Raw genomic sequence first — 12489 nt, 5'->3', positions numbered from 1 at the left:
ACTGGAAGCAGAGACATACTTCCAAGTATGAGTTAGTTTGAAGGTGACAGTGTCTGTTTGGCAGCCTAGTTTAAAAAGCACCTCCCAACAACAACAGCTCCTAGAAACCTTCCATTGAATTTGCACGACATACGAATTCTAACATTAACCTCAGACAATCCACGCACCGCAGAAAAATTTGAACCTGTGGATACAACCCGGAAGGCTTCAGCATGATTTCTTAGTAAGACCCGTGTGCTGATAGGCAGGCCAGTTAAATGCTCAAAGGTTTTGCTTCCTGAGCTAGAATACACACATTGTCCTTAGTTTTACCCAAGAACAGGTCCATGACCCATTCTTGGAAAACTATTTTGGAAAAGCAGATATAAATGAATGTCATCTTGACCTTCGTTGGGATTCAGCAACCAGTGGTGAACTACTGGCAAAAGATAAAGGAGGAAATTTTTTTTTTTCCCCACACTTGGTGATTTCCTTTTCCTTTTCCTAACCGTTTGGGAGTTTGTGCTTTGTTTAAAAAAGACATTTAAAGCTTCCTTCCTTTTTTGTACTATCATCCATGTTTGAACTAGTCATTCTAAGCCCCTCATTCAGCCTTGGACAAAGTGACATGTGAACAGGTTTGTTTGTAGGAGAGTGGGATGTTGGGTCAGGTCAGATCAGTGTGCAGGTTACCATGGTTGCTTGGCTTTTTAGTGTTTTGCCTTTGTTGACTGCCTCACCTATCTCCATCCTAGTCCAGGCAATCTTGTGCTGCACAAAGAAACCCAAGCAAAGCCTAAGTAGCGAGTATTTGTTTTTTTGGCCTATATGTTTTTACATGATACCGAGTCACATCAAATTAGTGTTATAGTCTGTTCTGATTGGTTGCTTACTATTTTATGCAGCATGATTTGGGGGATTTAAAAACCTGTGGATTTTTCCATTCTGAATGCCGGCTGTGTTGGAAAATAACAGAGTAAGAGGTTTATGTTCGGGAAGCCGATTTCTGATTGTTCTCTGTTCCTTTTTTAGGGCTGCACTACTTAATGAGGACACACTGAAACACACATGTGCACACACTAATAGCTGCACCCACACTCTGTATGGCATTCATATTGATAAGGAGATGGAAAATCCAACACCGCCACGTGGTGAGCGTGCACACAGGAGGCTTGTGTGTAGCAAAGATGAATGTGTGCAGCCTTTTGTCACATAACAGGGTTTATGTTACACAAAATTCCTTATATAGCTTAAGTCCTCGCTGACTTTTTACACACAAGCGCACCACAAACACACATGCACTGAGCATGTGACCTAGTCATACTTGGTGAACCTTGAGCTGGAGGTTTCAGGGTTTACAGCCCTTCAATCTGTCTGATAGGGGTCAGAGGTCAGCAAGCGATCTGAGTTACTCAACAAAACAAGGTTGTAAAACCACTGATAGGGGAAGGCGCCCTGAGGATTTATGGATGCTGTATTTCCACTGTGGTGTTCAGGCCTCGTAATGTGTGCTGGTTTGTTTTAGTCAGGTAATCTTGCATGCATGCAAATTGTGCTCAAAGTCAGCAATCAGTCACTGTTGTTTAAATGATGTCTTCTGATCATCAGCCTATTTTCTTCCCGCTGTATTTTTTTTCTCTGTCTTTACAGCAGCCATTTAATTCAGTATAATTTGACAGATCTCTCTCTTATCCTCCTTCAGGCCCTGATCTGATTGGATGGTTTTGTCAGAATGACAGCTGAAGATCCTGCTTCTTCTTCGACCATGAGTAACAACGTTGCCCCCTCCAAATCCTCTGGTGCCCATCACTCTCACCATGGACAGCTCAACATCCCTGAGGGTGTTGCTGGTGCACCTAATGAGGCCTCACTGGTGGCCCTGATGGAGCGTACTGGCTACAGTATGGTCCAGGAAAATGGTCAGCGAAAGTACGGTCCCCCTCCCGGTTGGAATGGTGCATCTCCTCCTCGAGGCTGTGAGATCTTTGTCGGAAAGATTCCGCGGGATGTTTATGAAGATGAGTTGGTCCCAGTGTTTGAGTCCGTAGGACGCATCTATGAGATGCGCCTGATGATGGACTTTGATGGGAAAAATCGAGGGTACGCTTTTGTAATGTACACAGAGAAACACGAGGCCAAGAGAGCCGTGCGGGAGCTGAATAACTATGAAGTGCGGCCTGGGCGGCTGCTGGGTGTCTGCTCCTCAGTGGACAACTGCCGTCTTTTCATTGGTGGCATTCCCAAGACCAAGAAACGTGAGGAGATCCTGGAAGAGGTGTCCAAGGTGACAGAAGGCGTATTAGATGTGATAGTTTATGCCAGCGCTGCAGACAAGATGAAGAACCGTGGCTTTGCCTTCGTAGAGTATGAGTCACATCGTGCAGCAGCCATGGCTCGTAGGAAGCTGATGCCTGGACGCATTCAGCTGTGGGGCCACCAGATTGCAGTGGACTGGGCAGAGCCAGAGATTGATGTAGACGAAGACGTGATGGAAACAGTGAAGATCTTGTATGTCAGGAATCTAATGATGGAAACCAGCGAAGAGACGATCAGACAGGTGAGGACCGACTGGCTATTTGGGTTCGAGCATGCAAAACATTTCTGACACGATTTTAATTTCTCCCATCCTTTGTCTTTAGATTTTCAGCCAGTTTAACCCTGGATGTGTAGAGCGTGTAAAGAAAATCCGTGACTACGCCTTTGTCCACTTTACCTCCCGGGATGATGCTGTGTTGGCTATGGACAACCTCAATGGCACAGAGGTAGAAGGGTCCTGCATCGAGGTGACACTCGCCAAACCTGTCGATAAAGAGCAGTACTCACGCCAGAAGGCTTCAAAGGGGGGAGCTCCTGCCACTTCAGAGGCTACTCAGCAGAACTACGTTTATCAGTGTGATCCCTACACATTGGCATACTATGGTTATCCTTACAACACCCTCATTGGACCCAACAGAGAGTACTTCGTCAAAGGTTAGAATGATTTTTTTTTCAATCAGTAATAATCTGTTGCAAAATTCAGTGTTTCATGAAAAACCCTCTTGGTTGGAGCCAAAGCTCCAAAACATTTTAGGATCTCGTGATATGAAAACAGTATTTACTGTAAGAAATTTTCAGACGTTCAAAAGGACAATATGATCATTTAAAGATTCATTTGATGAGAAATTTTAAAGAAATCTTTAACTTGATGAGGGTTTGTGGCTTAAAATCACTTTTATGTTACAACCACAATTCCAAACAAGTTGGGACACTGTGTAAAATGTGAATAAAAAAAAAGAACGCAATGATTTACAAATCTGACAAACCCATATTTTAGTCACAATGGAAGACATCGGAAGAAGCATATCAAATGTTTAACTAAGACCTTTTTCTTTAAAGACAAAAATTAGCTCATTTTGAATGAAGGCGTGATCTTTGGGCCCTCCGGCGGCGCTACAGGCGTTATTCTGTCATGGAAATCACTGCATGTGCTCAGGAAGACTTCCAGAAATCACAGTCTGTGAACACAGTTCAATGCACCATCTACAAATTCAGGTTAAAGCCTTATGTGAATTGTTGTTGGATTAAGACTCATTTAAAAATGGATTGAGACAGAACAGAAAACTGTTCTGTGGTTAGGGGAATCGAAATTCTCAGGTCTTTTTCAGTTCCCAGAAGTTTACGGAGTGTTGTTCAGAGCGTAATGGATACTACAGTGGTGAACATGGGCCTGTCACAACTTTTTGAGAAGCGATGCTGCCATTAAATTCAACGTGATCAGATTCTTTCTTTAAATACATTTCCTTAGTTTGAAGTTTTCGTACATTTTCTTTGTTCTAAGCTTTGAATAAAACATGTGTTTGTGAGATTTGCATATCTTTGCCTTCTGTTTTAATTTACATTTCACACAGCGTCCCAACTTTCTTTTGGAACTGGTGTTGTAAAAGGGAAATACAAAACCAGCTGATGGATCAATGAATGCTAATCCCATCACCTTTAATGATTGATTTTAAATATGGTCTTGGGTGATAACAGGAAAATCTAACTTTGAGCAATCATTGTGTTTTGGTTTTCTCTCCAAAGGATCCCCAATGATACAGAACAATGGTAATCTCTCACATCCTTATTCCTACTTGTTACTCTGATGAACAATGAGCCTTCTTGCCATGTGACAAACTATACATTTTCTAACACCATCTTTTTCCTGCTGTGCTGTCACCTCCCATTTCATGCTGGGTTATTAGAGAGCTCACCACCAAGTGGCAAAACTCTTGGAATACAAGTCGACAACATTATGGAGTTACATAATAGACCTAATATAAGAGACAGAGGCCACACTAAACCCAAACACCTCCAAGTCGGAGCAAAAATTCAGTAGCAATATTTCTCTATGTGCAGAATATTAGCTAAAATATGAGTTAAATTAGTCGTGTGCAAGTTCTGATGTCTTGAGAAACTTTCAAAACTCATCTTGCCAAAATTGCCCCTGCTGCCCTAAACCACAACCCCTGTCATCATATCCCCTTAATTGTATTTTAAGCAGGTACTGTGAGAGGTCGTGGTCGTGCTACTGCAGGTAATCGTACCCCTGGGCCACGGGGGTCGTACCTCGGAGGTTACTCTGCCGGTCGTGGCATCTACAGCCGCTACCACGAGGGCAAGACCAAGCAGCCTGAAAAGTCCTATGAGCTGATGCCCAGTCTGGAGCTCGCTGCTTCCGTCAACCCAGTTGGCATCAAACATGGCACAAGTCAGTGAGATAGACAAACCCCGACCTATTCTTGCCCATCTCAAAAAGGCTTTTACTAAATCTTCCAGCCCGCAGTTTTTTCTCCTGTGTGATTTGAGGAGCATTTTTTGTGAATCAGCTTTCTAGTCATTTCTGGACGGTCATGCGCAAAAGGACGGCCTTTCTTTCATTTACAGTAAAGAATAACAACATTGTAGTCAGTCCTTTCCAACATGACCAGAAGGTAACGGCTATACTTCATTCCTCATTCTTTCCTTTTCCTTACACAACAGAAATTTGTCTTTCTGGTTATTCAGGTTCAAACTGTGCTGATCAGTGCTTGTTTAAATGAGCGGTGAACTGAAACCTAAAACACAAAAGCCATGACTGTAAGGGTTGTTTCAGACACACCACAGGGTGATTTTAAAACACCGTTACGAGCTTCTTCAGGTAACACTTTATGCTGACAGTTGGAGCCCATTTAAGCTGATATTTACGAGAAATGGTTCACACCAATGGTGTGTCTCCATGAACATGAGAAACATGAGAAAACATGCAACCCCCTGCTAACAAGCAATAAAATAAGAAGCATTAATGTTTCCAAAATATTAATAGGCCTAAAATTACAATTTATGCAGTTTTTATAATAGAAACAATTTAAAAAACTACAAATTAAAGACAAACTAGGCAGTGAGAGAAACCGGACAAGATTTCACGAGCTCGTGAATTACGCCACCGCCCCTCCTTCAGATAGAGATCGACTTTATTAAACACACACTGGGGAAATTCACTTGTTACAGCAGCACAAGAGTGAAAAAGAAAACGTGAAGTGGAGAAATATTAGAAAGTAAACAAAAACTCAAAAGTACTAAAAAAGCAGAATTAATAAATCCCTACAAAAAGAGTATTTTGTGTTATGTACAAATGGTACTATATACAGTAAAAATACCTACCTATCCATAATCTGTGAACATTATCTGCAGGGTTATTGTAAACCTGTCAATCCTGCTTTTGGGTGCTTTCTTTTTGGTAGGGTGTCACCACAGCGGGTAGCTCCCCAGGTTTAGATTCTGTACATTTTTAAGCCAGATGCCCGTCTTGATGCAATTCTAGAGATTTGCATCACATCCCAGAATCGAAGCAGGGATCAGTCACTTGTTAGGTCAAAATATAAACCCTACACTGTAGAACCACTGTTTAACATTGCTATGTATTTCTTTAGCAGTAACTATTAGCTAACTAAAAATCAATTAACCATAGCTACACTTCTTTATAATAATCATCAATAAGAATAATAAAGTGTTACCAAATCTCTGGAGTGCAGAGGTTTAGTCAGCAGCCATATCATACATAGCTTTTTATACGGTTGTAGTTTTTTCGAGGCAGTTTATATGCAGTCGTCTCCAACTTTGACTTGACAGATGGATGATCTTTTTTTGTCTTTCTATTTTAATAAGTGCTCGAACATAACGAAGGTAGCTTTTTCTCTAGTCACACTGAGTCTTATCTGTAGCTTTGTGAGCGTTATGACAGTTTAAGCCATAATCGGAGCTGAAATGCAAATGTAAAAGCACAAACTAAAGACTGTTGTGTCCACTCTATTCTGATCACTTGAAGGATGATTCCAGTGTTATGAAGAGTTGTAGCACATCTACATCTACAGCAACTGCTCTCCCAGCTAAGAGAGAAACGTTGTAAGTGTCTTGTTTTCAAAGGATCATTTTCCTGGTGGAAAAATTCAATTTCTTTCATTCTGCCTTATTTCCTGAAAGCAGGCAGGGGGGAATGAAACTGAGTTTATTTTAATGTTGGTGGATCATCTAAATCCTGTACGTTTCTTTTTTCAAGAATGAAAGATAGAAACTGAAGTGATTTTTTTTTTTTAAAGATGTTGATATGGAAAATTTAAAACACTGGAATTATTCTTCAGCCTTCAAATTCTTCGACTAAAGCTACTAAGCCTAATTGTTTTATCAACATATTGATTAAACCTTACTAACCATTTACTGCATGTGTGTGTCAGTGTCGTGTGTTTGGTGATCAGAGATCCGTTCAGTAGAGTCGACGTTACTGATGTTTCCTTGTTTAAGGATTTGACCTCAATCTGCAGCTCAGTGTCGGTGCCGGTCTGTGTGGAATCACAGGATTGAAAAGACTTTTGTGGATCTGAAACAATGACTGATGTTGTGTTTGCTCTGTGTGTGTGTGTGTGTTGAAGTGCTAGGGTTAATCCCCAGCTGAGCACCATCATAAGCTGAATCACACCACAACGCCAATTTGTGTAACTTATTTATTTCCACTTCTTGCTGAAATTGAACCCTTCACCCTGTTTGTGCTGTTCTCTCTTCGCCTCTGTAGTGTTTTATCTCTATAAATGATTGGATGCATGTGTGCGCTTATCTGTTATTTCCTGAGTAGTGTTAATATTTGGATGATGCTCTGTTGTCTCCAGTCTGTTATCCAAGCTCTCATTTGTGTGTCTCTCTATGTGCAGTGGCATTACAGACTCTGGGTGGGCAGTACCCAGTGTTCAGCGCCACTCCTGCAGCCAAGCTGATGGAGGAGGGGAAGGTGCACACAGTGGAGCATCTTATCAACCCTCTGGCCATGCAGCACCCCGAACACTCCCCCGCTGCTGCTGCTGCTGCTACTGCTGCTGCTGCTGCCACCGTCCTACCTGCGGTCTCTACCCCTCCACCCTTCCAGGTGGGTATTATTCACGGGGTCAAAGGGAGTCGGAATGACATTCAGATAATGAGCAATTTAGTGGGATTGGCAGGTCAGTGCATATTACGGTTATATTAATTCAATTTTTTAGATTTGTGTGGCTGCCGTTGCTCCTGGTAACACTACGGATATACTTTCTCAGTAATAAGAAAGCTATGACATCCAACAGCCCACTTACACCCTCATCATATCCTTTTTTTTCTTCTCATCCCTGTGATGCGTTCATGGTGCAGATGGCAGGGGCGATCGTGGCTCAAGAGTTGAGAGGTCGCCTTGTAATCGGAAGGTTGCCGGTTCGAGCCCCGGCTGGCTGTGGCTACAATGTAGCTTGCCATCACCAGTGTGTGAATGGGTGGATGACTGGATGTGTAAAGCGCTTTGGGGTCCTTAGGGACTAGTAAAGTGCTATACAAATACAGGCCATTTACCATGTAAAGTTGCAGTGGCTGTAATTCAGCACCTGCATACCACTACAAAAGAAGCGCAAGCATAAACTGAGTGATGTTTTTTTAAATAGGAGGGTAACTTCATGGTCAACTTTTCAAGCAGCTTGACAAATATCTCAGAACAGAACAGCTGTTTCTGCACAGTTTGTTCCTAAATGTGTGTGTGAGCTAAGAGAGAGAGAGGAAGAGAAGCAAACGTTAATGTGCAGGACTGGGAAACGGAGAAAGATGTAAGAAAGACGATGAGAGATTATTTTCCAAAGTTTTTCAATCATTTTTGAGATCGATGCATGATCTGAACTCATACTTGAAATATACAAATTCCCTTATTCAAACTTTGCATGAAAATACTTTAGGTCTACTGAGCTGGTTGGTAGACGTTAGTTCAGGCTAAACTGGTGAGTTTGCAGTTTTGTGACGTTAAGTTACATCACACATTAACTGATACTTAACGTGATGATGCTGACTAGATTCACTCTCTTTTTACTCATTTTATGGTGTCTGGGGGTTTGAAAATGAACCATACAGCTCATGAAACATCTCATTATATCTTGCTGAATTTGGCTGGCCAAATCCACAAAGAGCAGTGAACAATAGAGTAGCAGCACAGGTCAGCTGATCGCAGCCTTGCAAAGCAAGTTATTATGTGGATTATTTCTTAAGGAGTTCTTTTCCCCACGCTGCACCTCTATAACCACGTCTCAAGGTTCCCTCACCTGCCAAAACACACTGTGTTAGACAGATTGTTATAACGGATGCCCTCTATTGCAACCCCAAAAGGATTTATGTCTCTCCCTGGAATCGAACTGGAGATCTTTCACTGGGCATCCAGATGTGTGAGCTATTATCCTGTGGAGCTGTAGAGGGAAGGTGCAGTAGAGACTTATTATAATCATTCACGTTAAGCACCAATAGCAATGCTTTTATTTCATTTATTGACAGGAGGCTGGGGAGTCTTTAGTTTCCCTTTAAGGACGCTGGGGCCCAGGTTGAAGCCCAGGGCCCATACTTAGCCCATGTGTGATTCAGACCTTAAAGAAAAGATTAACTTAGCGACTGTGAAGCCGTGACTTGAGATTTTTACGGCTCTATCTGGCTGTTTTGAAACCAGTTGTGATTAGGGATGGGCTGGTCTGACTGAGAAAGAGATGGTCCGCACTCATTCTGTAGCAGCCTGCCCCATTGCTACATAAGCCCCCCCCCCAAAAAAAAACAAAACAAAACTGTGCTTTATTATTCTTTACGGCTCTAATGGGGACCATACTTAACAAAATAAACATCATGCTGCATTCAGTAAGACTTGAAAGTAGTCATTAAGACCATAAACCTATCAGCAAAGTGTTTACTGAGGTCATGGATCAAGTGAGTATTGGGGTCATGTTTCCATAAACTTTTGCATTTCTTTGTGCAGAGTTGCTTCCCCCTTCTGGTCAATAGAAGGAATTCAGGTTTAACTCACACTGGCTTAAATTCTATGTAAAAGGAAGCTATGGCCACCCTTCTTATGTAAATTAAATACAGGCATTGTGGGCACGCTTTAAAAATCTCCTTTTTCTAATTCACTTTCTTTCCCTACGCAGGGCCGTCCAATCACTCCAGTCTATGCCATGGCCCACAACGTACAGCGCATCCCAGCAGCTGGTGGTCTGTATGGACCTGGGTATGTCCCCATCACAAACTACACTGCCAACACAGCAGCTCTGGCAGCTCTGCAGAAAAACGCAGCCGTGGCGGCTGCAGCATACGGAGGTTACGCCGGCTACGCGGTGCCCCAGGCCTTCCCCGCCACAGCCTTCCAGCTGCCCATCCATGATGTCTACCAGACATACTGATTAAGAGGCTCAGATCCTGCCTGTGACTGAACTACATCTCAGCATTGTCTGTCCCATCACGTAGAAACATCTCAAACTTGAGCTCGAAAGGAATTTGTAGCAAATATTAAAAGCACACACAGTGACAAACAGCCTGACGCCTCCTATCGGCCTCGGTATGTCCTCAACCCAAGGTGAACATAGTGTTTCTAATTAGGCAGCATCACTGTTTTCTACTGAATAATGTAACAAATGTAACAAACGACAACTCCCAATAACACCCCTCTGCCTTTTTTGTTTCTCTCCGAATCCCACCACGGGAACACCGAAGGTACGTTCAAGTATTTATGAAGAGAAGATATATATTTAAGGTGTCTATTCTTTGTCGCTCTCTCTTTCCATGTTGCCGTGGTATTTGTTCTAGATTTGAAACTATTTTCAGAGTAACAATAAAAAAGAGAGACGAGTTAATCGTAAGGAAGAAAAACTACAACAGGAACTACTGATAAATACCGCTGAAGACTGCTGTCTTCAGATATACTAATGCCTTTTTTTCCCCCCATCATTATATAGTATTTTAGCCAATTTTACATGCTGTAGGTGATGCTGTCCGTCCATGCTGGTTGAATGCTTTGAACACGCCTGTTTGGTACTTTTTGGTTATTGTAGTTTTTATTGTGTTTTTGGTTGTTTTACATGAAGGTTCTAGGTTTTCTAGGTTGCATTTATTTACCTATAATTAGCTCATTTTTGCTCTTTTTTTTGCTTTGCAAGGTTGTTTCTCTGTCTCCTCTTTGATACATTGAAACACATTTGTTGGTTTTCTTTGAAGAAATGTTGCCTGCTAAATATTTGTTATTTTGACAGATTCCTGTTGGGAACAAATAATTAAGAAAGAAAACTGGAAAGCTTTTTGAATGATGTTCAGCTGACATGGAAAATGTTCCACATTTAAAGAAACGGCGGTAATAGGGGATTAAGACTGAATAGATGTTAGCTGTTTTTTGTTCTTACTCAGTTATGTATGTTTTTTTCTGATGTTTTTAATTGTGAACAACTACGGACAGAAATGAGAGACATTTTTCTATCTGGACTGGAGCACTCTATCACTTGAACAGCTCGTACTTTTTGCCAGTGCTGACCAAAAACCTTAACATCCACTTCAGTCTGAGGACTTTAGAAAGACTCCTGACTACAGTGCCTTACACCTACACGCTGTTTATGCAACTGCCTGCTTTTCACTGTGCCTTTTTGTAAGAAAACCAAGCCCGCGTGTTTTGGCACAAAGAAGAATTTGTATATCCCATGATGCAGATTTGTGGTATTACTGTATTGAGGTTTCAGCTTTTGTAGCCAGATGTGCCAAGGTTGCCTCCATCCTCTTCCGAGGTGCACGTAAATGTATTTATAAAAGGCGAGAAGTTGCCACTTTCAGATGAAGAGATATCAAACGTGTGAACTGGAGCAAAGTTTGTGCTTCTTCTCATATAAAGCCTGCAGCTCCTCAATGCTCAGCGGGCGCTTTGAAAACTCTGCAGTGCATCTACACAAGTGTACTTGTGGACTGGGAATAACTGGGAGCAATACATCCCACTGGAATATGCAAGTATTGTAACACTCGAATTCAAACAGCTGCTGATCATGAAGTCACACTCCACAAGAGCCATCCTTTATGAAAAATGCCAAACATTTGAGTGTCCTTTTATTTGTAAACCAGCTCTTTTTTTCTTTTGTATTATTATTATTCTCCTTCACCGCATTCGATGGTATTTTATTTGCTAATATGAGGGCTCCCTGGCTTTTAAGTTTAGGCCCAAGAGTGTGAGTGAAAAGACTGCTTAACTAGTCCATAGTTGTGTAATCTCACTCTGTATTCTGCATTTTACTGCTTCTCTCTCTCCTTTGAAACTGGATTTAATGTAGAAAACAAACTGCTGTTAACGGCTCTTATTATGATCTTGTACGATGACAATAAGTCGGGATATATTTAATATATGCATTACGTGTGTTGTTTATGAAGTGAGAAGAAAAGGCATAATATATTGTAAAACCTATTTGTTTTCTTTATTTACACCTTGTTTAGGTATAAAAGTCAGACTAACAAAAGTAGATTCTTTTTTTCCCCCAAAGTGTCCAATAGTTTGTTAAACATTGGAGGTTATTGTGCTTTTGTTAGGTGTAACGTTGTGTTTGTTATTTGGAACTGGACGCGGTGTTTAGAGTGGGAACGCCAAGTTCTCCCCGTTATCGATATCAAAGGTTAAACCTGGCCCGCCGAGGCGTTACGACCCATTGGCGCCTCCGGCTCAATGTGTTGCAACTTTTTTTGGCTAAATAATTAAAAGATCTAATGATGGGTGGATGGGGCAATGATTTAACCTTCACCAAAATTTCACGTGGTTTTAACAACAGAAAACGGCATTCTCCCTTCCACTCACAGCACCTGCTTTACTTTCCATCACCTGCATTTCACCCACAATGCAGCAGCGGCAGCAGGACGATCTTCCTGTGTCAGTATGGAGCTGCGCGTGCCTGGTTTAACTTAGATGTTCGGGTTTAGCATCTTTAACTCTTCGTAGTGTGTGCCTTTATTGCCAACATGTGCCCTTTGTAGACCTATGCAGACTCTTTTCTATCAGAAGGCCCCGTTTCCTTGTTCAGCATTGGTATATTTATAGTGATATAGTAGATAAATAAAGCATTTTTGAAAGGATGCACTCTTGCCGTCCATCGTTTTGTCTACTTGGTTTTCTTTGTTAAACATTAGCCTTGGATTAAAGTTGGCAAAGGTTGCAAGTGCTGAAAAGGGGACTTCAGCGCC

At 41.7% G+C, this 12489-nt stretch overlaps 1 protein-coding gene across 11 annotated transcripts in view; it reads left to right on the top strand.

The window, feature by feature from the left end:
- Window positions 1-12381, top strand: part of rbm47 (RNA binding motif protein 47) — a 39288-nt gene extending 26907 nt beyond the window's left edge. For 6 of the 11 annotated variants that reach the window (XM_085276857.1, XM_085276859.1, XM_085276858.1 and 3 more), the window contains 6 exons: window positions 1682-2536; window positions 2619-2949; window positions 4039-4062; window positions 4496-4705; window positions 7179-7390; window positions 9438-12381. In XM_085276857.1, the coding sequence (XP_085132983.1) occupies window positions 1712-2536; window positions 2619-2949; window positions 4039-4062; window positions 4496-4705; window positions 7179-7390; window positions 9438-9689 (1854 nt within the window). In that variant the 5' untranslated portion in view covers window positions 1682-1711 and the 3' untranslated portion in view covers window positions 9690-12381. The remainder of the gene's footprint in view (window positions 1-1681; window positions 2537-2618; window positions 2950-4038; window positions 4063-4495; window positions 4706-7178; window positions 7391-9437) is intronic. The other 5 variants (XM_085276864.1, XM_085276867.1, XM_085276866.1 and 2 more) reach the window with 5 other exon arrangements.
- The last annotated feature ends 108 nt before the right edge of the window (window positions 12382-12489 follow it).

The sequence above is a fragment of the Mchenga conophoros genome, linkage group LG6 (assembly GCF_057382185.1).
Source record: "Mchenga conophoros isolate Kocher_MC1m ecotype Shallow Benthic linkage group LG6, M_conophoros_male_GT1.1, whole genome shotgun sequence".
Classification (NCBI taxonomy): Eukaryota; Metazoa; Chordata; class Actinopteri; order Cichliformes; family Cichlidae; genus Mchenga; species Mchenga conophoros.
Note: the sequence above shows the minus strand (reverse complement) of the source record. Positions and strands in the feature narration are given on the sequence as shown.